The sequence below is a fragment of the Mercenaria mercenaria genome, chromosome 9 (assembly GCF_021730395.1).
Source record: "Mercenaria mercenaria strain notata chromosome 9, MADL_Memer_1, whole genome shotgun sequence".
Classification (NCBI taxonomy): Eukaryota; Metazoa; Mollusca; class Bivalvia; order Venerida; family Veneridae; genus Mercenaria; species Mercenaria mercenaria.
Genome location: NC_069369.1, coordinates 78,705,684 through 78,730,056, shown reverse-complemented (window position 1 = coordinate 78,730,056; position 24,373 = coordinate 78,705,684). Strand labels below are relative to the sequence as shown.

At 36.1% G+C, this 24,373-nt stretch overlaps 1 protein-coding gene across 1 annotated transcript in view; it reads right to left on the bottom strand.

Annotated features, from left to right (window-relative positions):
- LOC123547544 (early growth response protein 1-B-like) overlaps positions 1 to 18,878 on the bottom strand; it is a 54,318-nt gene extending 35,440 nt beyond the window's left edge. Inside the window, exon 1 of the mRNA XM_053551817.1 lies at positions 18,491 to 18,878. Coding sequence (XP_053407792.1) covers positions 18,491 to 18,593 — 103 coding nt within the window. The 5' untranslated portion in view covers positions 18,594 to 18,878. The remainder of the gene's footprint in view (positions 1 to 18,490) is intronic.
- Positions 18,879 to 24,373: the final 5,495 nt, after the last annotated feature.

Below are 24,373 nucleotides of genomic sequence, written 5' to 3'. Positions count from 1 at the left end.
GCACAAAAATGTTCGACCGACCCTCCTCAGTCCAGTCTTGGATCCGCCACTCGTACATATTTGGATGAGATTCATATAAAGTGATATATAAATGTTCTCTTTGCCTATTTATAGGTATGATATTAAAGATACAACAAATTGTCTCGGTAATTTTTAGTAGCTTATTGACTTCAATAAAAATAACTTTATCTTAGGAAATATTGTTGCTTAACTTATTATGTGACAATTCCTACGACATGAAAAAGAAACTATTATAAGAACTAAAAAGAAAAAGGAACATTCAAGTCAACATATGTGACGTCGCATTCTATGTACGAATACTTATCACTTTCTAGCTGACTAACTAACGACACCATTCGATGCAAGTTATAATATAATAATGAAATATGATATATATTTTACCTAGTAAAAGCTCAGTCTGAGAAACATGAAGCTCTTGTTTGTTTTTGGTTTAACGCCGTTTTTCAACAGTATTTCAGCTATGTAACGGCGGGCAGTAAACCTACCCAGTGTTCCTGGATTCTGTACCAGTACAAACCTGTTCTCCGCAAGTAACTGCCAACTTCCCCACATGAAACAGAGGTGGAGGACGAATGATTACGAGACAATGTCTTTTATCAAATCGTCACGGCCCGCCCGAGGATGGAACTCACGACCCGTAGATCGGCGCTCTCCCTACTGAGCTGAGCGGGCGGGTGAAACATGAAGCTAATAGATAAGCCTACATTTTTTTTTACATCAGCTGCTCAGGTTTGCAGTTGTCATTCTCTAGTGCCTCAGAGCAGAGCGGCAGTGCTGATCTGACCTTTCGTTCGAACACGTTAATATCACATCTGCACATTTTTCTTTTGTTGACTAACGATATGTTTTTTGTTCTAATGGAAGACCATATTTTGTGTTACATGTTTCGTTCCTTTTTTTGGAAAGTCTTGCAAGTACCTTAGTTTTGAATTGACGTCAATGATAAGCATGGACACTGAAAAGTTGAATTAAACCTGTCAATTACACAATTACTAATACCCTGGTCACAAGAACGCTACGAGCTCCGTACGAGTAGGTTTTCAGTCGAATTTTGGCAAACTCGTACGGCGTCCGTACGGTCATCATTGACTCGTGCGAGCGTCGTACGGATTTTTTGAACTCGTAGAGGACTCGGGAACTCGGTGAAAATGTTTCACCGAGCTCGTAGAGATTTTCGAAGTCGGGGTCAGCTCGCAAGAGCCCCGTACGGGAACCGCACGGGCCCTGAAAGAGCTCGTACGGGCATCGCACGATGTCCGTGTGGATTTGGAAAACTGCGAGGCTTGCCGATGCTCGCACGACTATCGCAGGGGACTCGCACGGTCAACGTACGATGTCCATGCGATATTAAGGACACCGTGCGGAGAACGTGCGATGTCCGCAAAGGGCTCGCAGGGCGTTGCGATCGCCGTATGAGCTCCGCACGAATTCCTTGGTGATTCACGGTGGTATAAAAACGGAATATGCGGACACCGTACGAGTGCCGTGTGAGCGCCATACGAATCCACGAGCACCGTACGAGGTACAGCCGGGCTCCGCACGACTTGTCTGCGATGTCCGTACGGATATCTTACGATTGCATCCTCTAAAGATCGTACGTGGCCCGTAGGTACTGTGACCTGACGCTACGATTGTACAGAGACCGTAAGGATTCTAAAATTGGTGGACTCGTACGATTTTTTAAAACCGTACGGACATTGTACGGATTTGTGACCGAGGCATTATATACCCTGCTGCCTATAATACAATTTGTAGAACTGAACGAGTATTTTTCAAGAACAACCTGTATCAAGGATATTTGTTTGTTAATGTGTAAGATCAAAATATCCTTTACCGAGTGAAAATCGGATGCAATATTTTTTACCAGCGACGTAGCCACGAGTAAAATATATAAAAAGACGTGATAGAAATTTTGCTCTTATACGAGGGGTGATCCAAAAGTAATCATTAACAATCATTGCTTATTTGTCGAGATATCGACATAAACAGAAAGCATAGTAACGATGGTCTCTTCACGTCACTAACGTTATTGACGTCAGAAACTGATGTTTTTATCACTAAGCAATAAAATGCCTTAGCACTACACAGCGAATATTAACCTGCCAGGATGTCACTATAGTTTTCATGATTGATTTGCAGAAATACTTAATTTCACATCATTGTGATTTCAAATTATTAGAAATTTTATTTTGATGTCAACTAGTGTCTGTCTCTGTTTAGTTGTTTTTCTATTTATGAAAGAAACGCCGTTTTTTTGCGTGCGGCGAAATGTCGCCAGTGGTGAACTTTAAAGTTCAGTGTATTTCAAACTAAACAACACCAGCAAATATAACGATGAATACATGCACAATGGACGCAGTAACACTTCTGGATTAACCGAATTCTTTTAATTTCAACCAAAGTTTTACCATTTGATAAGTTCTCACCAAAAATATTTTTAACTGTGAAAATATCAAATATATTTCTCTCTAATAGTTCAATAACTCGCTATGAAAGCTGCTGTAGTATTAAACTGAAACAAAATTAATGATGTTTCCTAGACAAAAAATTACCTCTCTCTTCATTGTCGTTTCTTTCGGCCATATTCTGGTTATTCACTACAAACAAATATAGCCCTGGTATATTATGATAGAACTTTGTTCTTAACGGTAGATATTTTAGATACATGCAATGCCGCACACCATCCTATATCTGTCCCTGTAAATATTGTGCTGTCCTTGTTATTGATCTGTGACGTCATATGTACTTGTCTGCTATTGTCCGTAAGTATTGACCTGGCACTCATTAATCTTCGCCAATATTTTCGGACGTTTTCGTTAATTTACGCAATATTTGTATTCTGAAAATATCTATATTACTAAAGTAACAGATACAGTTAACCGATGACACGGTGGCGCAGTGGTAAGGTGTCTAACTTCTAAGCATGTTAACACGGGTTCGAAATCACATTAAATCATTTTTATGTAATGTAATGCTATCGATGCCTGTTTTATTGTTCATTATTTTATGCATCATATTTTTATGAATTTTAATTGTTTCTCTTGTAGTATTTATTTTCTGGAAACGCTGGTGACAAGTACTTTGTAATTTTGTATAAGATACTTCTAAAACCATTTTATTCCACTTTTTCTACAACGGTTAAATATGATAACATTCAGTAATAAAATAATAATAATAAAATCACGATACGTTTGATCCGATAAGTGGTTAGTTTGCATATAAAACTTAAGACGTATGACTCGAACCCACAACCCTGAGGTTGGCAGGTAAACGCGTTGTCCGCACAGCTACCTGCACATGTGACATTACGTAATCAAGGAATTGTATATATATATGTTATAGTTATATCGCTATTTATGTTCGGACACCGAGAATTAATTTACGGAAATAAACGGAATATTCATGAGTGCCAGGTCAATACTTACGGACAATAACTGTTGCAATTGCCTAACTGTGTTATTGTTATCAGGGGTGGAGCGCAGTATGAAATAAATAAATTGTGAGTGAGAGTTCACTAAGTTTCACGTGCCTGACCCCACATAATCTTGCTGACCCCGTGAAATATCTATATAATTCCCACCATACTAACATATCTCGGGCATTCTTCTTCGGCTGTTCTAAGTGAACGGACCTGATTGCAAAATCGTCCGATCTACATAAGATCTTTATTAATCCCCCGCCGTGGCGGAGGGATTATAGGAATGGTCTGCGTCCGTCCGTCCTTCCGGTTGCTGTCCGTCTTTCCGTCCGTCTTTCCGTCCGTAACAAAATCGTGTCCGGTCCATATTTCCTAAACCCCTTGAAGGATTTTCATGAAACTTGGGTCAAATGATCACCTCATCAAGACGATGTGCAGAACCCATGAATCAGCCTTGTCGGTTCAAGGTCAAGGTCACAACTTAAGATCAAAGGTTTGAGCCTGCCATTTTGTGTCCGCTCTATATCTCCTTAACCCCTTGAAGGAATTTTATAAAACTTGGGTCAAATGATCACCTCATCAAGACGATGTGCAGAACCCATGAGTCAGCCATGCCGGCTCGAGGTCAAGGTCACAACTCAAGGTCAAAGGTTTGAGCCTTCCATTTTGTGTCCGCTCTATATCTCTTAAACCCCTTGAAGGAATTTTATAAAACTTGGGTCAAATGATCACCTCATCAAGACGATGTGCAGAACCCATGAGTCAGTCATGCCGGCTCAAGGTCAAGGTCACAACTTAGGGTCAAAGGTTTGAACCTTCCATTTTGTGTCCGCTCTATATCTCCTAAACCCCTTGAAGGATTTTCATCAAACTTGGATCAAACGATCACCTCATCAAGGCGATATGCAGAACTTATGAGTCAGCCATGTCGGCTCAAGGGCAAAGTCACAACTGAAGGTCAAAGGTTTGAGCCTTCCATTTCGTGTCCGCTCTATATCTCCTAAACCCCTTGAAGGAATTTTATAAAACTTGGGTCAAATGATTACCTCATCAGAACGATGTGCAGAAATTATGAGTCAACCATGCCAGCTCAAGGTCTAGGTCACAACTAAGGGTCGAAGGTTTGAGCCTTCCATTTGGTGTCCACTCTGTATCTCCTTAACCCCTTGAAGGATTTTCATCAAACTTGGGTCAGATGATCACCTCATCAAGAACTCATGAGTCAGCCATGTCAACTCAAGGTCAAGGTCACAACTGAAGATCAAAGGTTTCAGCTCTGTATCTCCTAAACCCCTTGAAAGATTTTCATGAAACTTTGGTCAAATGATCACTTCATCAAGACGTTATGCAGAATTCATGAGTCAGCCATGTCAGTTCAAGATCAAGGTCACAGCTAAAATCAAAGGTTTTACCCTTTCACTATCCATAGCAGTGGCGGGGGATTTAGCTGTCTTTCAGACTGCCTTGTTTATATAAGTTTTATAACTTATTTAATTATTATAAAGTGAATACGTGGATACAGGATTCTGGTAATTATTGTTATATCTTTATTCTCGTATCAACTGCATTAATTTCGATTTTCTGTAATGATAATTGATTGTATGCATTTAGAATTTTATATGATTAGTGTGTCAGTATTTTTATAAGTTCTCTTTTACTGTATCACCATATAATAAAGTATATACATAGAACTCCTGAGGCTGTATCATTTATACAAGACCCTGGCCACTCAAATATTTATTGGAATCAAATGTGTAGGAGCGAAAATGATCTGTCAGTGTTACGTTTAGCACTATCCAAGTTTTATTGGTAAAGACTCCGGCTTAAGGACAATCCATACTCAATGCACACTTTTTCCTACAGACATGCCATGAACAGAATATTTTGTGTTGCTAAGACACTATGTGAAATATCCTAGCAGAAAATTTAAAGAACTCTTGAATTATATGAGAAATTGCACATACAAGGTACGTGACACTTCATTTCATAAACGACAGTGTTTTTAAGTTGACTTCCCTTTGTCTATAGAGCTGTAAAAAGTAAAAAAAAGGAATAAAAACCTTTGGAATATCTGAATTATTGTAATTATTATGAAATAGGTTTTCACTTTGTTAATGTAATTACAGATGCATAAACTGGCCTTTCACAGTAAAAAGATAAATTAATTGCCGTTAGGTTACACACAATTAGCATTTTCTTGTAAAAAGCTATAGCTTGGTACTTCAACGTGCGAAATATAATGTGTACATTGAAGTAAAGTAGGAAACTTAAATACAGAAAGGTTTTAGTTTCCGGGCTCAACATTTTACCAATTAACACTTTACATCTGGTAAAGAAGATCAGAATCTGGACGTAAATCTTTCTGAAGTAATAGAGAATCTAGAACAACCTATCATAATCTGACTTGCATGCGCTGTTAGTTTTGCGCGGAAAACAGAATCATTCGAGAACACTGGTGGAGTTGCCCGTCATGAACTGGCTAAAAAAACTGTTGAAAAAAAAAAACAGCGCTAAAACAAAAACAAAAAATAGAATGGTCTACCAGTACTTTTATTTAGATATTTGACAATGGTACTATATTAACCGTAAATTAAGTATACTTAGTGATATTGATATACCCAGGTGTTTGTTTACTCACCCATATATGGTTAGAATCATAGCAAAAACCTACTGTAACATTTTGAATACTTCAAGAGCAATGTAACAGGGTAAATCGACTAAGCCGATATATTTTAAGACATGCATGCAACTTCTTAAAATTAGTTTTGAGGTTGTTTAATACTAGTTTTGAAATATCGTATAATACCTTAGTTCACACTGGTCATCAACACATGCTTATTTTGTTGACAGCTTTCATAGACATCTTCAAACTTTACGTGTTAACTATGTATTAGGTACATTGTGTCTTACACACATAGTTTACACCACAGATTATATAGCCTCTTACAATTCTATTTTAAGACTGATTATGTCATGTGTTAAATTTCTCAAGCATACGTGTTGTTCTATGCAATTATAATCTAATGGCATGGAAATGATTTTGCTCGCTTCGCTAGCACATCATTTATAAGTGCTATTGATATCTCGGGGATTGAAATTCCTTTTTATGATCATGCACCTTTTAAATATGCTTATACCACAGAAGGGCATAATCAAACAGTATGATACATGTTCTTCTCGCTTCCATCGCATTTTATTAATACTATAGTGGCGATATTCCAAGGATAATGAAAGCTTAGTTTTATTTTTGTTCGCCCCTGCTAAAAGTCATAAACGCGTTACAACAACCGTAGGCAATATGCTTAGGCAAAAACCAAAAACTTTCTGCTTGCGAAATCAGCGGTATTCCTACTCAAGTAATAACTTACATCGCTTCACTCTTCATTTAGTATTATTTATACAACAGAAGGTGAACAGAGCAAAACAGTAAAGTTTCACGTCTCCTTAAAATAAACTTGCAAAGTACCAAATGTTCGACCAACCCTCCCAATCCAGAATGCAGGAACATAATAAATAAATTATTTGTTGTATTGCGCATAGATGAGATTCGTATAAAGTGATATAAAAACTGTATCAGAAAAGTGTTCCCTTTGCCTATATATAGGTATGATGCTAGTAAGAAACAGTATATTGTCTCGGTAATTTTGAGTCACTAAAATAACTTTATCTTAGGAAATTCTGTTGCTTTAGCATTTTATGTGACAATTCCTACGACAAGAAAAAGAAACTATTATAAGAACTACAAGGTAAAAGGAACATTCAAGTCAACATATGTGACGTCGCTCTCTATGTACGAATACTCGTCACTTCCAGAAAAGACGGTTTGCTTTCTGACTTACTTACGACATCATCCGATGCAAGTTGCAAAAAATAATAATGAACTTGTTCAAGCATATACCAGTAAATAGAAAAAGTGGAAAAACAGGTCGCACAACACGACATAAATGAAAATGTTGCAGACTCGGTTTGACTGTGCCTGATCATGGACAGTAATGGAAATGCAAGCTACCGTCCACACCATCTACACCCGGGATGAGCAGAACCCAACATTTACTCATGTTTACAAGTACCGAAATAAAATTTAGAGACACCAGCATGTGTCACATCAAATAACCTTTCCGCACCCGTAACGTGATAAAACGTATTAGCGTCTGATGGCCCTTTCACGCTTCCGTAGAATCAACATTTATTATAAGAAATTCATTTTGAAAATATTTCTGATATGTCTAGGTCTGCAGCTCTCAAATACGGAAATATGTTACATCCGAGGCATATACGGACACTTTCAGACAACATCAGACAGGACATTTTGAGCAATTTGACGAAGTTCCCAAACTCTCTATGTACCCTTGCTCTGTTACTGACCTCTGTGGGATTTGTGTTTATTCCGAGTTCAAATATGTTTTTGTAGATGAAAAGCTGATATGTCGTGCTAAAGCCCAGACATTTTCAAATCGTTAAAAAATGCTGAAAATTGACTCCCCATTAGCAAAAAAAAAAAAAAAAAAAAAATTAAAAAAACGAAGAAGAAGTCCACGTGCATACATTTTGATGGGGTGACCCCTGCGCGTGACCCCTGACTATCGACCAATCCAAAGGCGACTCTCGTTTTCAAGTTTAGCAATTTAGCATGTCTACTTTCATTTTCTTTACTTCCGGAAATAGCTGAAGGTCAAGTGACGTCATATTCTGTGTTGTCAAAAACCACTGGCGCCAGATCAGAAAGAAAATGCCTCTGTACATGTTATACCCTACCCCTAGGTATTCTATAAGAACCATGGTCATGAACGGAAAAGTGCACTAACCCGTTTCAATCGTACATTTCTCAACTTAAACGCGCAGTTCGGTGAATGGGTACCTAGTATATTGAACAAGCGATAATTTATCTTCCATCGTGCACCAGTCACATTGTCTCAATATTCCATATTACTGAGATTATCAACATATTTTATGTTTTCGTCAACGTTACAGAAAAAACTTGCTTGAACTTCCCTAATGAACATCCGGTCTAGAGGTCACGGCAGTGCGCACATGTTTGGCGAAACGTAAACAAACAAAAACAGATTTTAAAAAAATCACAATTTTACACTAAAACTCGAAATGATGAATGAAATTCATCTTTTATATGATCGTACATTGGCCTGCATCTGTTCTGTATATTTTATTCATTTTTGCACATTTTGCTGCATTTTCACATTTTAGCGAACACGTGTAGTATAATGACGATTGACATACATTTTTACAACAGCCAATCAGAATGGTTTTGTAATCTAGAACGGAACTTCACCAGGGAAGTTCAAGCAAGTTTTTTGTGTAATGTTGAAATTACTATAAACTACGCGTTGTTTTTCTAAGATAAGATGTATTGAAAAATGTGACCGGTACACAATGGAACATAAAATACCACTTGTTTGATATCCATAGTACACATTTACCCCACTGCGTGTTTTAGGTATGAAATGCGCGATTGAAACGGGTTAGTATATTTTCCCGTTCACGACCATGGTTCTTATAGAATACCTAGGGGTAGGATATATAACATGTACAGAGGCATTTTCTTTCTGATCTGGCGCCAGTGTCAAAAACATACATAATATATGCCTGGCGAGACTGTATAGAAATGTGCCCGCTGTCCTAAGGATATTAGTATAGAAAACTTTGTATCATTGTAGCTATATGTAGCTTTTACGCAGTAAAAGCTCATTTTGAGAATCATGAAACTAACAGACAGGTTTGCTGTTGTAGAATTACTTTTCAGCTCATTTGTGTCATACTCCTGTGTCCGACGTCAACAATTTTACAGTAACACTCTGGAGGTTACTTTTTTGCTCAGTCTTAATGAAATTGAGCCAGAGTGTTTCTGCTAGTCAAATATTACATGAGTCTGAAGCTAGATTATCTGTGGTAAAGAGATCGAGATTCAATAAAATTGTGTTAAAACATTGGAGCTATATTTTTAATCTGATCTGCATAAAACGTTTATCTGTACATTTGTGTCTATTAAATCTAGAAGAAACATGGATGAATATCCAACACGGAAAGCAACGTTCCAAGAACACAGTCTCCAAAAACAACCCAGCACGCGAACGCGCACAAGATCATCATACACAAACAAACAAAGCAAACGTGAATAAACACAGGAACACAGTGGGGCGCCGCTTTGTAACGGTCAGTGGCAAAACCAACACTGGGAGGCTTAAACCGGTTTATGGTGCGTACATTACCTCACTCGTATTCCCACAATGTTCCAAAGTTACAGGAAAGTGTAAATAAAACTAAGCCCCGCCAGGTGAATTTAACAGACGCAAGGCATGGCATGTAAAACACAAAATGTTCTTGTAAATGTACATAAAAAGCAAACCTAAAGAACACAAAACGCATGCACTCAGTGCCTTTGCCGAAGACAGAGCATCAACAGAAACATCCTTAAAGACCTGACAAAAGGTCTAAGAAATCTGCAAATTTATTTGTAGCCCATTGGGTTACCAATATTTTTGTCCGGTAGCCCGATCATTTTGGGTTTCTTAGTGTTTAGTACTACAGTCGGATGGAAGCCGTAAATTTATATATGGTCTAACAATTTTAGCCATACAAACGTAGTTCTCTAGAATAGTTATTATCAATAGTCACTTTTTCTTCTGTATTTTTTTTTCATTTGAGTTTAAAAAATAAAACTAGTTAACAGGGAATTCTTCTCCCTTTAATTATTGGAAAATGACAATATTATAAAGAAAATTGTCCGTCAATAAATAACACATCCGTTACAGTATTAATTGCAATATCAAAATTCATGCTTCGGTGTGGCCTTCATATAGATATGAACTAGAGTACTGGTTTCTGGACTACTTGATATAGAGTTTCCAGGTAGCCCGGAAGGCAGGCTCTGAAAAAAACAGTAGCCCGACAGAATTTTCTGGTAGCTCTCGGGCTTCGGCCATGGAATTTGTAAAATTATGCCAGAAGACAGATATTAAAACAGCTCAATTACGGCTGGATTGAAATGTTGCCAATATTAGACTCCTCATTTTATTTAGACACTATCAAAGAGGAAGTGTAGCGTCTAACTGTAGAAGGGTTGTGCACTAAACATGCGATACGTAAAAAACAGCTGGGTCATAACCTCTTTTAAGTTCAGTCATAAAAATATTGTTAACACTCTAGAGGCTATATTTCCAACTTTATCATCTTAAATACTTTGTCAAAATGTGTGTCTAGGTCAAGTTCATAATTAGGTTACCTGAGGTCAAATACTAGGCCTCAAAGGCTGAATCACTGAAAAGCCTTGTTTAAGCTTTAGAGGCCATTTTATACTAGTACTTTAGTCCGAACGCTTGTCTCTACGAAATCTATGTCATGTTTAATTACGGGTTAGCAGAGATCTTTAACCGCTACTGTAAATCAAATAAGAGAAAATATGTTTGTACTATAGGGGTCAAAACTGATACCTGAACTTCATAAAACTTTGTATTTCACAATGAAATTCGATTGTCAAAGGTCAAAGCTAAGTCATTGGGCCATATCATAGAAAGACCTTGGTAACACTCAACAGGGCACATTTTCTACCTGATCTTCATGTGACTTAGTCAGTATGTCTGTCTGTTTAAAGTCTAGTATGACTGTAACTGTGTCACTTGGGTAAAACAACTAGTTCACTAGGTCAGATCATTGACAAACTTGGTTAATAATCTACCTGATTTACAATATTATAAAACATTGTCAGAACTTTTGTAATCAAATTTATGTCAAATTACACAATAGATTATTTAGATTATAAGGTGAGCGGTACAGTGCCTTTAGTACCCTCTACTTTATAGAAAACATTTCTAGTTCTAGACAAACCTGCATATATATTTGGAATAGTTTTATTTGCAGTTAGAATGTAAAGAGTGAAATAAAAGACAAAATTAATAGGTTTTAATGGTATCTGTGAATATTTTGACCGTTTTGCACCAGCATGCGATGGATTTAGAACAAAAATGGTGAACTATATATTTTTGTTATTTTTAAGAGAAAAACGTAGAAATGTCTACATTGAGGAATCTTCTGCCATACTTTGAATTGTTTCTCTAATAGCACACAAGGAGTACTCTGAAAAAGTTCTGTCAATAAAAGGTGTAACGTTTGATATCAAAAGACTATATCTTCATACCCCAGTGTCTTGTCTTTCCATGTCATACAGCTAGATGCTTTCCAGAGAAAACTATTAAAATGTAAATTGCAGTGGCACTAAACATTGCTACATACTGGCAATATCTATTACTTCAAATATTTGCAGTTCTGTAAATAAATATCAGGATTTGATTTTTACAGATATTAAATACAGACGCTTCACGTTATTCATATACCACTGTGGTATTTCGAAATGTAGCAAATCTTTAAGAGTGATAATTCTATAAAACAAATACAAGATGCTGTACCATCTTTTTATCATGAACTTCAAGTATAATTTCTAATAAATTTAAGTGATTTATTATATCCGAAATGTTGATATTAAATGAACGTGACTTGTTATATTCTGTAGTTATGATTATTTATCTATTCAAATATTATATTTTCTTATTTTTCAAATAGTAATGTTGGTGCAAGGCAAAGTGAAAGTGTACTACCTTTGCTATATAAAGTATATTTGAATAGTTTTCATTGTTATTTTGCAAATAATTCAAAGCGCATGTGATAGGAGCCTTATATGATAATATAGCATAAAAAAGTGTTCTAAGTTATTTGATATCACTTTTCATGTTGTATTCTGACGACAAGTATATTGATGCAAAATTAACTACCTATCTCCAGTCAGTTATAAGGGGCCTCCGTGGCCGAGTGCTTAAGGTAACTGACTTAGAATCACTTGCTCCTCACCGATGTGGGTTCCAGCCTCACTCGAGGAGTTGAATTCCTTATGTGAGGAAGCCACCCGGCTGGCTTACGGAAGGTGCCCGCTCGTGATGAAATAATACACGGAGGGGCACCTGGGGTCTTCCTCCATCATCAAAGCTGGTAAGTTGCCAGATGACCTATACTTGTGTCGGTGCGACGTTAAACCCAACAAACCAGTCAGTTGTAAAATATGACTAAGACAAATTGCAAAGTAGTATACAGCATCATATTAAATGGATACTTTGTGTTATATCACTGTTTTATAGGTTATCTATTTGTCAGAATTATTAAAGCTCTATATTATGCTTTAGCTCATAAAAAACGGGTGCAAGTCATTTCGAAATATAACGGCAGTACTTAAATAATGAAACGCTTCTGTATATCACGTCAGTACATCAATATTACAGTGCGAGAATGTTGATGATAGAAGTAAGGAGTGGAAACATAGCTTGAGATCTAGAAACCTTTTAAATGTTTATTTCTTTCTTCGAATTGGCATTGTAATTATCTCCGAAACTCCCTTTTTACGTCAGTCTTATTTTAGATCAAAATAAGTAATAATGTGAAAAATCAGAGCGTCGTCATTAAGGATTAAAGAAACTCTAGTACACATTTTCAACATGTACTTCAACAATAGATTGCACACTTTCACGCAACATTATTTTAATGTAAAATTACAAATAACAGTAATATTTACCTTTCCATAAAAAAAATAAACAGATCACCTTCAGGTCTCTGTTGCCATTATATAAGATCATTCATCCCCTTTATCAATTTCTTATTCGTTTATACCATGAATACATTATTTCCATACAATATCGTTTTCAAGGCCGCACATAACATTATCCCCCGCTGGACTGGATTTACATTATGATAAGGTATCGATGACGAAGCTGTGAGCGTTTTAGCTCGATTACGAAGCGGTAAGCTACTTTTCGAATCTACTTTTAAAGTAAATCAAGCCATGATGTGACGTAAGCATTTGAACTTGAGGCTTGTACCAGGAACTATTCTGGTAGATCAATTTTTTCTGATATTTGTCAACAATATAATTATAACTTGGCGCTTGTTTTAAAATTTTTACGATGTTGGTTTTAAATCTTCTTATCTCTTTTCCAGTCCATTGTTTTCTCCATATTCATGGGGGTGGGGGGGGGGGGGGGGGGGGGTCTAGTCACATTGTAGTGTCATTTTCTTCTAACAATTTCTGTATGCTGATTGCTATTTAAAGTACACAGAAAAGAAGGACGAAAGAAACTCTAATTTACATAATTAGTTTTAGCAAAAGTGCTCAATCAATTTTGAATAAAAGTGTGAATTGATTTTAACAATATTTCTTTTGCAAGAAATTTGTCTTATTTAAGTGAAAATATGATTTCCACGAAACGATCAAGTATATGTTCTTGTTGAAAATGTTAACAAATAAAGTTTAAGTGAGAAGAAGTCGACCCTATTGATATCAGATCAACTATGAAAATAGGTATTGTGTGACTTGCTATATTATACATTGTACAGGTAAGTGACTTAAACATTTTAAAATATACATCAGCTGATAGGATGTTTAGATGAAACAGATTTTTATTTAACTTTATAATCCTTGCATTTATTTTCTAGTTTTATCCTTCAGTACTTTTCCATGCCGTAGTCGTTGTAATTTGCGAGACCTATAACCTCCCCAATTTGCTGATTTGTGACCGAAAATAAAAGTTTTGTACATATGGTCTAGCCCGATGTGCCCGTTAAAATTTTGAATATATTCCTCCTGATATAGCAGAGAATGTCCCATGATTTTATATGCATCCAGGTATTATTTACTTAAAGAGTGAGTAGGCATCAGTGTAGAGCCTTGAAGCCGTCTAGTAATTAAATCACTTCCTTACATGTAGTAAAATTTTTGACTTCGATCGTGTCATACAAACAACTGTACTACGTAGTGTGTATTATTTCACTTATTACGCAGAAAATTAGAATATTACGTGTTGTGGGAGGTAAAGGTCAAAGAAAATATTTCCCCCACCTCTGCTGGTGTCGTCAGTAGGTTAGTTGGCTCTATCCCACCTGTCTGCATGTGCTAGAAATAATATGAAGAGGCCAAAGATGGTCTTCCTCAACTGTTAGAAGCTGGAAACTGGAACTTGAGTTTCATATGGCCTAAACTGTGCAGGCTTGTCTCAGATCAATAACAACAATATTTAGTATCAAAATAAACGATTAATATCGATTTCAACTTGATCACAACATTTACTAAGGAATTATATTTTTACAAGATTAAATTTAAAGAATTTAGCCTCATCAGTTTGCTGTGTTTATGTGTGAATTTAAATATCTATTAATGTTTTATTTATAAACATCAAACTTGTTGAATGTATTGTTCACTGGCAGATATTTTACGTTTTTATGACCAGAACTAATCTTTTATTTCATATTTTTGTCTGATTTTACATTTTACATTGTGATTTGATTATTGTACCAAAGATGGTCCGTAATTGGGAAATAAAATATTTTATTATGTTTTGTTACGTTAATTATGTTAACCACATCATTTATGAGTGAAATTTAGTATCTACTTCAGCTTTTATTCACTCAGCCAGTAAAGGTAAAACGGGGAAACATGAACGAAGAAGAAAGAAGTAGTTTAATGACGTTATAGGCATTGTCTTAAACATTGTCTTTCTGTTGTCCACCTGAAGAATTATCGCATAGAACCTCTTGCCAGGCTTATACTTTGGTGTAATGTCGAAACTAGCCAGGAATTAAAACAATTATTGTATTCTTGTATACAAATGAAAGTTTCCTATTTAATCATGTTCATATTTACTCATGACAAAATGATAGTAAATGAATCTTAAAGAAACTACAGGATGCTCATTTTCACCATTAGCAAGTTGCTAATATCAATTTCGACAGAGTGATTTGCCCCACCCTCGACTCCTGACTATAGGGGCACATTCCTTATTCCATCCCCACTAGATGAGAACCACCAGACCCGTCTACTTCTCAACTTCCACTTGCTACTTCAATATAATCAATGAATCCTGCAAATATCATGCTCGTTATGACATTAATAGCATCATTGAAGTAGCATTACAATTCCACGTTTCATTTTCAGAAGTGTCTTTGATTGGTGTAATTTCAGGATTTTATTATTATCAATCATTTAAATCCCAAGGAGGTATTTGTATAATTCCCTTTTAACTTTAATATGTGGATGTGATGTCTTTCCTTTTCATCTTTAAATTTGCTTGTTTTTTTTTGTTTTTTTTTTCAGTTTGGCACACTTTCTTTTCCCTAAATTGTACCTAACAATGCAACAACCATCAAGCTCATTTGAATGTTAGTTTTATCCTTACATATTATTTAAAAGAGAATATTAACTAGAACTGTACATTCTATTTACAGAAAAAGCCTTCTATAATTGTAGTGCATTGTGACTACTAACACCTTAAAGAGATTAATGCAGTACAGATAGTGTTACCATTAGATCTTTATAGACAAGTCTGTACCGCTAAGGATTACTGTGAAATCATTAATGTTCGTGGGGGACTAATTTTCGTGGATTTCGTGGTTGAATCAATCCACGAAATTTAATCCCAGCGAAAACGTAAAATTCCCATACATTTTATGTTCAGACGTTGAAATCCACGAATTTACATCCCCATGAAATTGCAGTTTTGACCAAAACCACGGAATTTCATGCCCACGAAATTAAATGATTTCACAGTAATTGGTTCATAATACGTCATTTTAATTCAAACCTTTCACCTCACTGTCTATGCTGCCTTTTTTAAAACTATGTTAAAGGACGGACCATATGTTTGACTGGCTATAGCAAAACATGTTATCCTCTTTAAATAAAATCATTATTATTATTATTATTATTATTGTCTATGAGACTATTGCCAGTTGAAAGTCGAAGTCCTATATAAATATCAGCATTGAGCCATAACAATTCCTTCTCTTGCTATACGAAACACGTCACCCCTCTATTTCGGCCCCATCGATTGATTGTTTAAAGCTCTCAGAACCACGTTAGCTGGCAGAGAATTTCTTTCAAACCTAATGATTTTTATGCATACCCTACTAGAGACACTTTCCCAGTTTAGCTGTTTCTGTTAATAGCACTGAACAATACGGTCTTGAAATAACTGGTAATTACATCAAATTAATGTGCCAATTTGCGGCAAGCTGAAGGAGATGTATCAATGTCGTATCAATACAAAATCTGCTAATCCCGACTTGCATCTTCAAACTGTTTACACGATATTTCCTATCATTGCGTTATCCGAAACCCTGCCGTGTGCGCATCTGGATAAATTTTTGGTCGTCAAGAGCGACTCATGAACCTGTTATTTGTGTCTTTTGGGTATTGAAGGGTATTGCAAGCTGCAGAAGTCATTAGTTCTTTTGTGTAGCAAATATAAATCACCCGTATATTTAATGTCTTATTTGAAAGTAACTTAAATTGGAGGAGAAGAGAATCGAGCTTGCGACCCCCTAGTCTCATAGTCTGGCGTCTTACTGATGTATCACGGAGACAACTCAGAACGCGAGAAATTTTAAAAGACCTATTGCAAACTCATTTAGGAATTTGTATTCACTTTCAACTCTTATATTACACACCCCAGTGACGCAACAATAGCGCTAAAACAATGGAGATATGTTTGAAATGTATATTCAATGCAACAACCTCCGAGCGTGTTTAAATGTTAGTTTTATCCTCACATATATAAACTATTATACTAAATGAAACGATACTTTCTGCAGAAAAAGTATAAATCCTTGAATTGATGTAGTGTATTGTGACTACAAACACCATAAACAGTTTTGACATTCATACATCAGCAGTACAAATTACAGTACAGATGATGCTTTTGTCTACACATGTCATTAGATAGTCTATGAGACAATTGCCACTTGAATGTCAAAGTTCTGTACGAAAATCAGTATTGAATCTCGTTGTACGAAAATCGTCACTCCTGTATTTCGACCCCATCGATTGAATGTTTAAAGATGTCTGGCAGTGAAATTATTTCAAATGTGATGCTTTTTATGTATACTCTACCGGTTACACTTTTCCAGTTTAGTTGTTCTTGTTAATAATAGGTCTCTTGAAGAACTATATAATATGACAGAGGAATAACTAGTAATTACATCAAAAAATGGACTCATTTGCGGTGAGCTCGCCACGAAGAGGTCTATTTCAAAACTATATCTGTTAAGCGCGCCTTATTCAGTCAAGTACGCTATCGGAAAAAGGTGCTGTGCGTACATCTAGGTTTACTGTTATTTTCATATTTTTGGTTTTGAGGCAGAAGACACTGGTTCTTTTCAATAGCAGATATAAAGCTTTTGTAATATATTATCGGTTTAAAAAAACGTCTCGTTTGAAAGTGCTTGTAATTTAAGCTGAAGTAGCACGAAATTGAACTCGCGATCCTTTGGCCGACGTCTTGCAGCTGGACCACGCTGACAACTCCTCGATAATGGGCGCAGGTATTGGCCAGAAACCTAGTTTCGAATTGCAAATAGCAATTTAAAAAAAATAACTTTTATTTGTAACTACATCTAAAACTGTTGCAAATTATGAAAATGTTCATCGGCTAACTCACCCAGAAGTTTTGTATTGGGACAAGAAGAAACTGATTGAGTTTAAAGGCTCATAGTGCCTTGTCTTATAATACGGCTGTCACATTTTTGACATTAACTTCTAATACCTATGTCTATTTCTTGTTTAATCTTGTTTTAGATAATTGTTTTAAAATATATTTGCCAAAGGGTTGAATGTTAATTATCACAGTAGAAAATATCATCGATTCATTTTTTTTATCTACTCTTACTCCTCTTTATGGCTCTAATTGTATAGGTTTCAAAGCAATATTGAAATTACCGTGTTATTATGCATAATATCAAAACGGACAGCGATGTTTTGTGTTTAACATAAAACGATAGGCCTTTTGGAACTTTAATAAGTTTAAATTATATATACGTTCCTTTTGTAACAAACTTTCGTTCGAGATGGACGTAACAAATACGTATTTATGATGTGTTTATTATGGTATCGCCATCTATGCCATTTCCATTCAAAACAAGAAAAAAAAACATTTTGAAAGTACTTTTTACATTAAACAGTATCTTTAAAAGTATTTTAAGTGGAACTTTTATAAGTACGAAGCATACCTGTTATTTCGCCTTTAGGTTCCCCTGCACGTGTAGTGTTTCCTTTTATCGTGCACAAAAACGAATATTTTATTTCATCCGTCATCAAAACAATATATAACATCCGGGTAGGACAAATTTCGTAAACGGTATGCTCTATGAAACACAATCGAAACAGTTTGTAAGTAACAAAGAATTTATGCACAATAGTATATCCACTGTTGTCAAGTAAAGTTAATGCATGTCCTTAGGTTGATTCCAGTAGAAACTGTGTAGTCGTCTGCATTTGATATTTATTCCCACTCAATTCGGTACGTAGGCGTATCCATGCGATAATTGTACCGGTCACGTTAATCCTCACGTTATTTACGTTTTTAAAAATATGTCATCATCGCACTTCTTTTGAACATAAATACAAAAGAAACTGAATATTCTAAACTGAATTGTTATCCTTTTTACAGTGTAAATATTTTTTTTTCGCGAACCATTCGATTCTTTATCTATCAAATTGATTTCAAATTATCAGTTTCGTTTCGTCTCTGTATCTTTCCCACCTTTTCATAACGATCCAACGAAAACGAATGTTACATTTAATATCCAATCGTAAATCGTGACACGAAGAGCTTCGGCTGTATCAAGTTTTATGAATGAAAATCGTCTGTAGTATTTCTCTGACGTAAATGAGCCGATATTTCATTGATAAACTGCTGTTACTCATACTACAAGATGCGCTAACAGCACAAGTTATGTGAAGTATGACAAGTATTTCGGAAATGTTGTTTATATTTTGAACGTTGAACGTCATTGACTAACTGTTATTTTAACAACAGCCGGCGAGTACGAGCTGGTTGTTAATTACGACAGTTTGTCAAATTTGCGCAATGCGTGGGCGCCTCGTAATAAAGTGGATTACTGTGATCTCTAAAAATGCGCGGGCGGTTCTATATTTCGCTGATGCAATTAAGGACCTTTCAGAAACACGAACACACTTACCATTCATTCATTTGATAAGAAAAGGCCCTTACGTTTATAATTTAGACACAGCGCTATATATAACATCATCGAAAAAGAATACTTCATTTTACTGGCATATTGGTGGAACAAGTTACTGCGATTTTTTTTTCTGCACGTTGATTGTAGTACATGTATGTCGTTAAATATTCGCTTCCATCTTGACCGTATATTATGTCAACATTAGATCTGAACGCATTCCTAAAGAAAGCAATTAACGTTCGGCACATTGAAAATGCTCCATGTTCTTTAGAACGCTTTGCCGACCGCCGCACACACTTCAGTGTGCTGCATATATATAATTATAAAAAAGCTTAGTGGAGCATATTCTAGATCAGTCCACATGTGTATGACAAAAACAGAGAAAAGGTAAATACCGGTAACTCGGTGTGCAGTATGATCTAGCATTTATAATCGCACCGACCTTCCATACATCTCAACGGTTAGCATACACAGTTTGTTCGGGTCTGTTCGCTCACATCCCCCCAAATACAACATTTAAGAGACGCCGTGATTCCAATCAAACCAAAAATAATAAAAATAATTGATTCCTTGCTATGCTCTGTGTAGCTCATATTTCTTCAATATCAATTGGTGAACATATTTCTGAGAGGTAAATGTCTTTAATTAATAATAGAAATGAAAAAATAAATAAATAAGTAAAACAAAGAAAGAACAGTTCGTTATTTGAAAGATTTGAATTTTATAGCTGCAGTGTACTTTTGTATTAAATTGAATTGCAGAGGCAGCATTTGTCTTGATAGTTTTCGTTTGCCGTCTTTTTGTCATTCTTAATTTCCTTTTTATTGTTGCCAGTCTTTTGCAGTCTCGGCATTTCTAATTAAACGTTCGGACAGAATCTTCCCATAATATTTTGTAACATGAGGAACTAGATAGACTATGTCTGACTGAATTATTTTTTCAAAATATATGAGCCGTGCCATGAGAAAACCAACATAGTGGGTATGCGACCAGCATGGATCCAGACCAGCCTGCGCATCCACGCCGTCTGGTCAGGATCCATGCTGTTCGCTAACAGTTTCTCCAATTCCAATAGGCTTTAAAAGCGAACATCATGGATCCTGACCAGACTGCGCGGATGCGCAGGCTGGTCGGGATCCATGCTGGTCGCAAAGCCACTATGTTGATTTTCCCATGGCACGGCTCATATATCCTCTTAAAGTGACAAGCTATATTTATACAAATTATTTTGCTTTTGTGATAAGACATACCATGTTGCAGTTTCTTTGTGCAGTGTACGAAAGTTACTCCTTTCGAAACCGTCGTATTCACACAGATCGTGTTGGTCCCAAGTTGTTTTGGTAGTGAATTGAAGCACAAAAACATTGTGACTAGGACTCTTGACTTGAGCGATTTCCTGAAACTAAACACAAGGGGGACAGTCACGTAATGACCTGTTCTGTGTGAATAAAGCTAGTTATATCATATCCTATTTATAGTGGTGTTTCATCTGCAAAGGGTTGATGAATTTATAAGAAAATAAAGGTAAATAAGACCGATTTATGTAAATATAAGTAAGACAGGACAGGAGAACTTCGAGCTTCAATATGTTAACTTTTCGTTTTCCAAAGTATTTCCCTTCCGCGGAATTCACTTTATGTGGTGCTTGATCATAATTATATATCTTATACACAGGCACCAGTATCGGACCTGGGACAAAAATATGTTTGTTTTCATCCTAAATGAGTTCAAAATGAAAAATATGTAGTAAAATATGAGCCCCCTTCAAAATATACATCTGTCTACTGAAGGCCAGAATCTCGAGAATCGAGCCTGCGAGCAATGGGTTCACTTCCCGGGCCGTTGTGAAATAAATTCTCTAGACAATTAAACAAACTACCTATCACCATTTCACGTGTACATTTAGCTACAAAGTGAGACCAATCCCAAGTCTTTAGCCTTCCCTTTCATGAAATATCTATCAGAAAACGAGTGCCTTTCTGCTGCAAGTTCCAGGTAGATAGAAATGTGGCACAACGAAACGGTACGAAATCACGGACTAAAAGATGTTTGTCAGCCTAGCAAGGGTCAAATTCATTTGATATTAATAACAAGTATTACTAAATATGCAAATTATGGCCACTCACCACCGTCAGTAGCATCTGCTACACGCGATATTTACTTTTTTATTTTTCCGTCGGTCTTTCAATTGTATTATCCGCCATTGAAACCGATACGATAATATCAGAGTAATTTTGAGCGAAACGATGCGGTTCTGTCGGAGGTGTGTCGGTATTGGCCAATCAGAAATTGTGTTTAAAAATACCTTATGAATTCTGTTCAATGGCGTAGCATTCAATTGAAAGACCGTGGAAAAATTTGAAAACGCCAATATCGCGTGTTTGAGATGCTACTGACGATTGTGAGTGGCCCTAGTTTATGTATTTATTTATACTATTTAGTATTTTTTATTGAATTTGACCCTTGCTAGGCTGACAAGCATATTTTAGTCCGTGATTTCGTACCGTTTCGTTGTGCCACATTTCTGTTTACCTTGAACTTGCAACAGAAAGGCACTCGTTTTCTGATAGATATTTCATGAATGGGAAGGGCTAGAGACTTGGGGTCGGTCTCATTTTGTAGCTAAATGTACACGTGAAATGGTGATAGGTAGTTTGTTTAATTGTCTAGAGAATTTATTTCACAACGGCCCGGGAAGTGAACCCATTGCTCGCAGGCTCGATTCTCGAGATTCTGGCCTTCAGTAGACAGATGTATATTTTGAAGGGGGCTCATATTTTACTACATATTTTTCATTTTGAACTTATTTAGGATGAAAACAAACATATTTTGTTCCAGGTCCGATACTGGTGCCTGTGATCTTATACACATCATTCACTAAAACACTATTATAGTTCAGTCTTTAGAATTATAGCAAAGTCCATAGGTCCGAGGTCCGGACTGTACTAGAGAATGATCAAGACACTCCAATCCCAAATCTGAGAGTGAGACTGGATGTTCGTTAAATCGACTCTTACTCCTTGTAGCTATCTGCTACAGTCCATTCCGGTGCGGTTTTACTCGTCAGTTTCTTAGTTCCCTTTCGGTAATAAGAAATGTTGCGTGACGTCGTTTTTGTTCCGTGACAATTGTTTTGTTTGGTTGTATCTCTGATGGCTAAATTATGCAGCTCTAATTTATTGTATGTGGCGTATCTTAGTAATCATTTGTTTTCTTCCTACAAAGAAAATCGTACTTGGCAGGATGTCTTTGTACATTATTTTGTTGGAAATTAACTTTTCTATTTAAAAACATACCCGCGATCTTTCTATTTAAAACATACAGCGCTCCACAAATAACACAGAACTTCTTTGCGTGTTCATCTAAATAAGTTCTTACTACAAAATTGTTTATTCTATGCAATGACGTCACAATTCCAGTTGGATGTCTAATATATATCAAACTTACATCATTAAAAATGTTTTCACATTTAGTTGCAGTTAAAAAGTACTTGCCAAGTTCTAAACGACGCTTAATATAGTTGAAACTCGGTACCTCGCATTCCAAGGGATCTGGCGTTTTGCTCCGAGATAACCGAAATTCGGAGCTTGAAAATGTCTTCAAGATAAGCGGAATTTCGAGATAAGCGAGTTCTAAATATCGAGTTTGATATGTAGTTATGCATTAAAACCAAGTATGATAACAGTCCCTTATATGAAACATTATTTTATGTTTGACAAATAGTTTAGATAAAGCTTTTCTGTAACACATATTTAGTTTCAGTTTGAGTTCAGTCATACTTCACTACTCTGTTTCATCAAAAGTTATTCCGTTTGGATTGTCGGCAGTTGATTTATTATATATTATTTTCTTTATTAATCGCAGTAGAGTAACACCGATTTCACTTTTTACGTACTCCTATGGTGTGTCTTTCTTAACTCTTCCTTGACATGGTCTATATCATACTCACAAGTTTTGGAGATATGACATTCAAACCCGAGATTAAGGTAAATCCATCAATGAGGTTTAACGAAGTTTTAATTAAAGGTCGCCATAATTCAGTATAATTATACAGTGCAAAATATTTTTCCGTACCGCTCGATTTGCTACGATTATTTAAATACACGAGTCGCCATATTATGAAAAACGTGCATTACATCGACAGTTGCCATGGAAAGAATGTGTTAACCATTTCATAGACGATATTATCATTCGAAAGAACCATTACTAATGACAGCAAGACAAAACAAAACTGTAAATGAAAGGGAAATTTATGTAAATTTTCAGCCTCCACACATGAACGCATTTTATAAAGAATGACAAGAGGCATTTTTGTCACCGGATCTAAGGAAACAGTCTAGGGAATCACTGACAGCCAGCATGCTTTCACAATGGTTTTTAATCGGGCAATACGTGTCTCATATGTGAGAATATATCCATACATTCAGGCTATACGTGACATATCACTTAATTCGTGGTGTCTTACAAATATTTCAATTCACATACCTTAAATACTCTAAATTTTATTCTTCTGTTTTACTTCATGGTTAAATAATTATCTTGTTTTTGGGCTTTAATTAAGAATCTAGTTGGTCAAATAACGCGTGCCCCACTGTATTATCTGCCAGACTGCGATACATTTTGCGCCAGGTTGATCTATATCATCCATCTGTTGGACCTGTTTCATCCGTCAGGTTACCTTTAAGGTAGATACAATGTACGAGGTTGGCATGCCCTAAACAGGTTATAATATTTTTTAGGTAATTAAGCGCCCCAAAGTTGTGTAACTATTCCGTTGTTGTTTGGATCAAGACCATACAGACACAATTCAGACCATATAACGTTTTCCTAACTCTAACTAAAGTCGCCACTGGGCATTATTTCAGGAAAGTGTGGACACCTGGGTAGATTAACTGTCCTTTCTCAAAACCA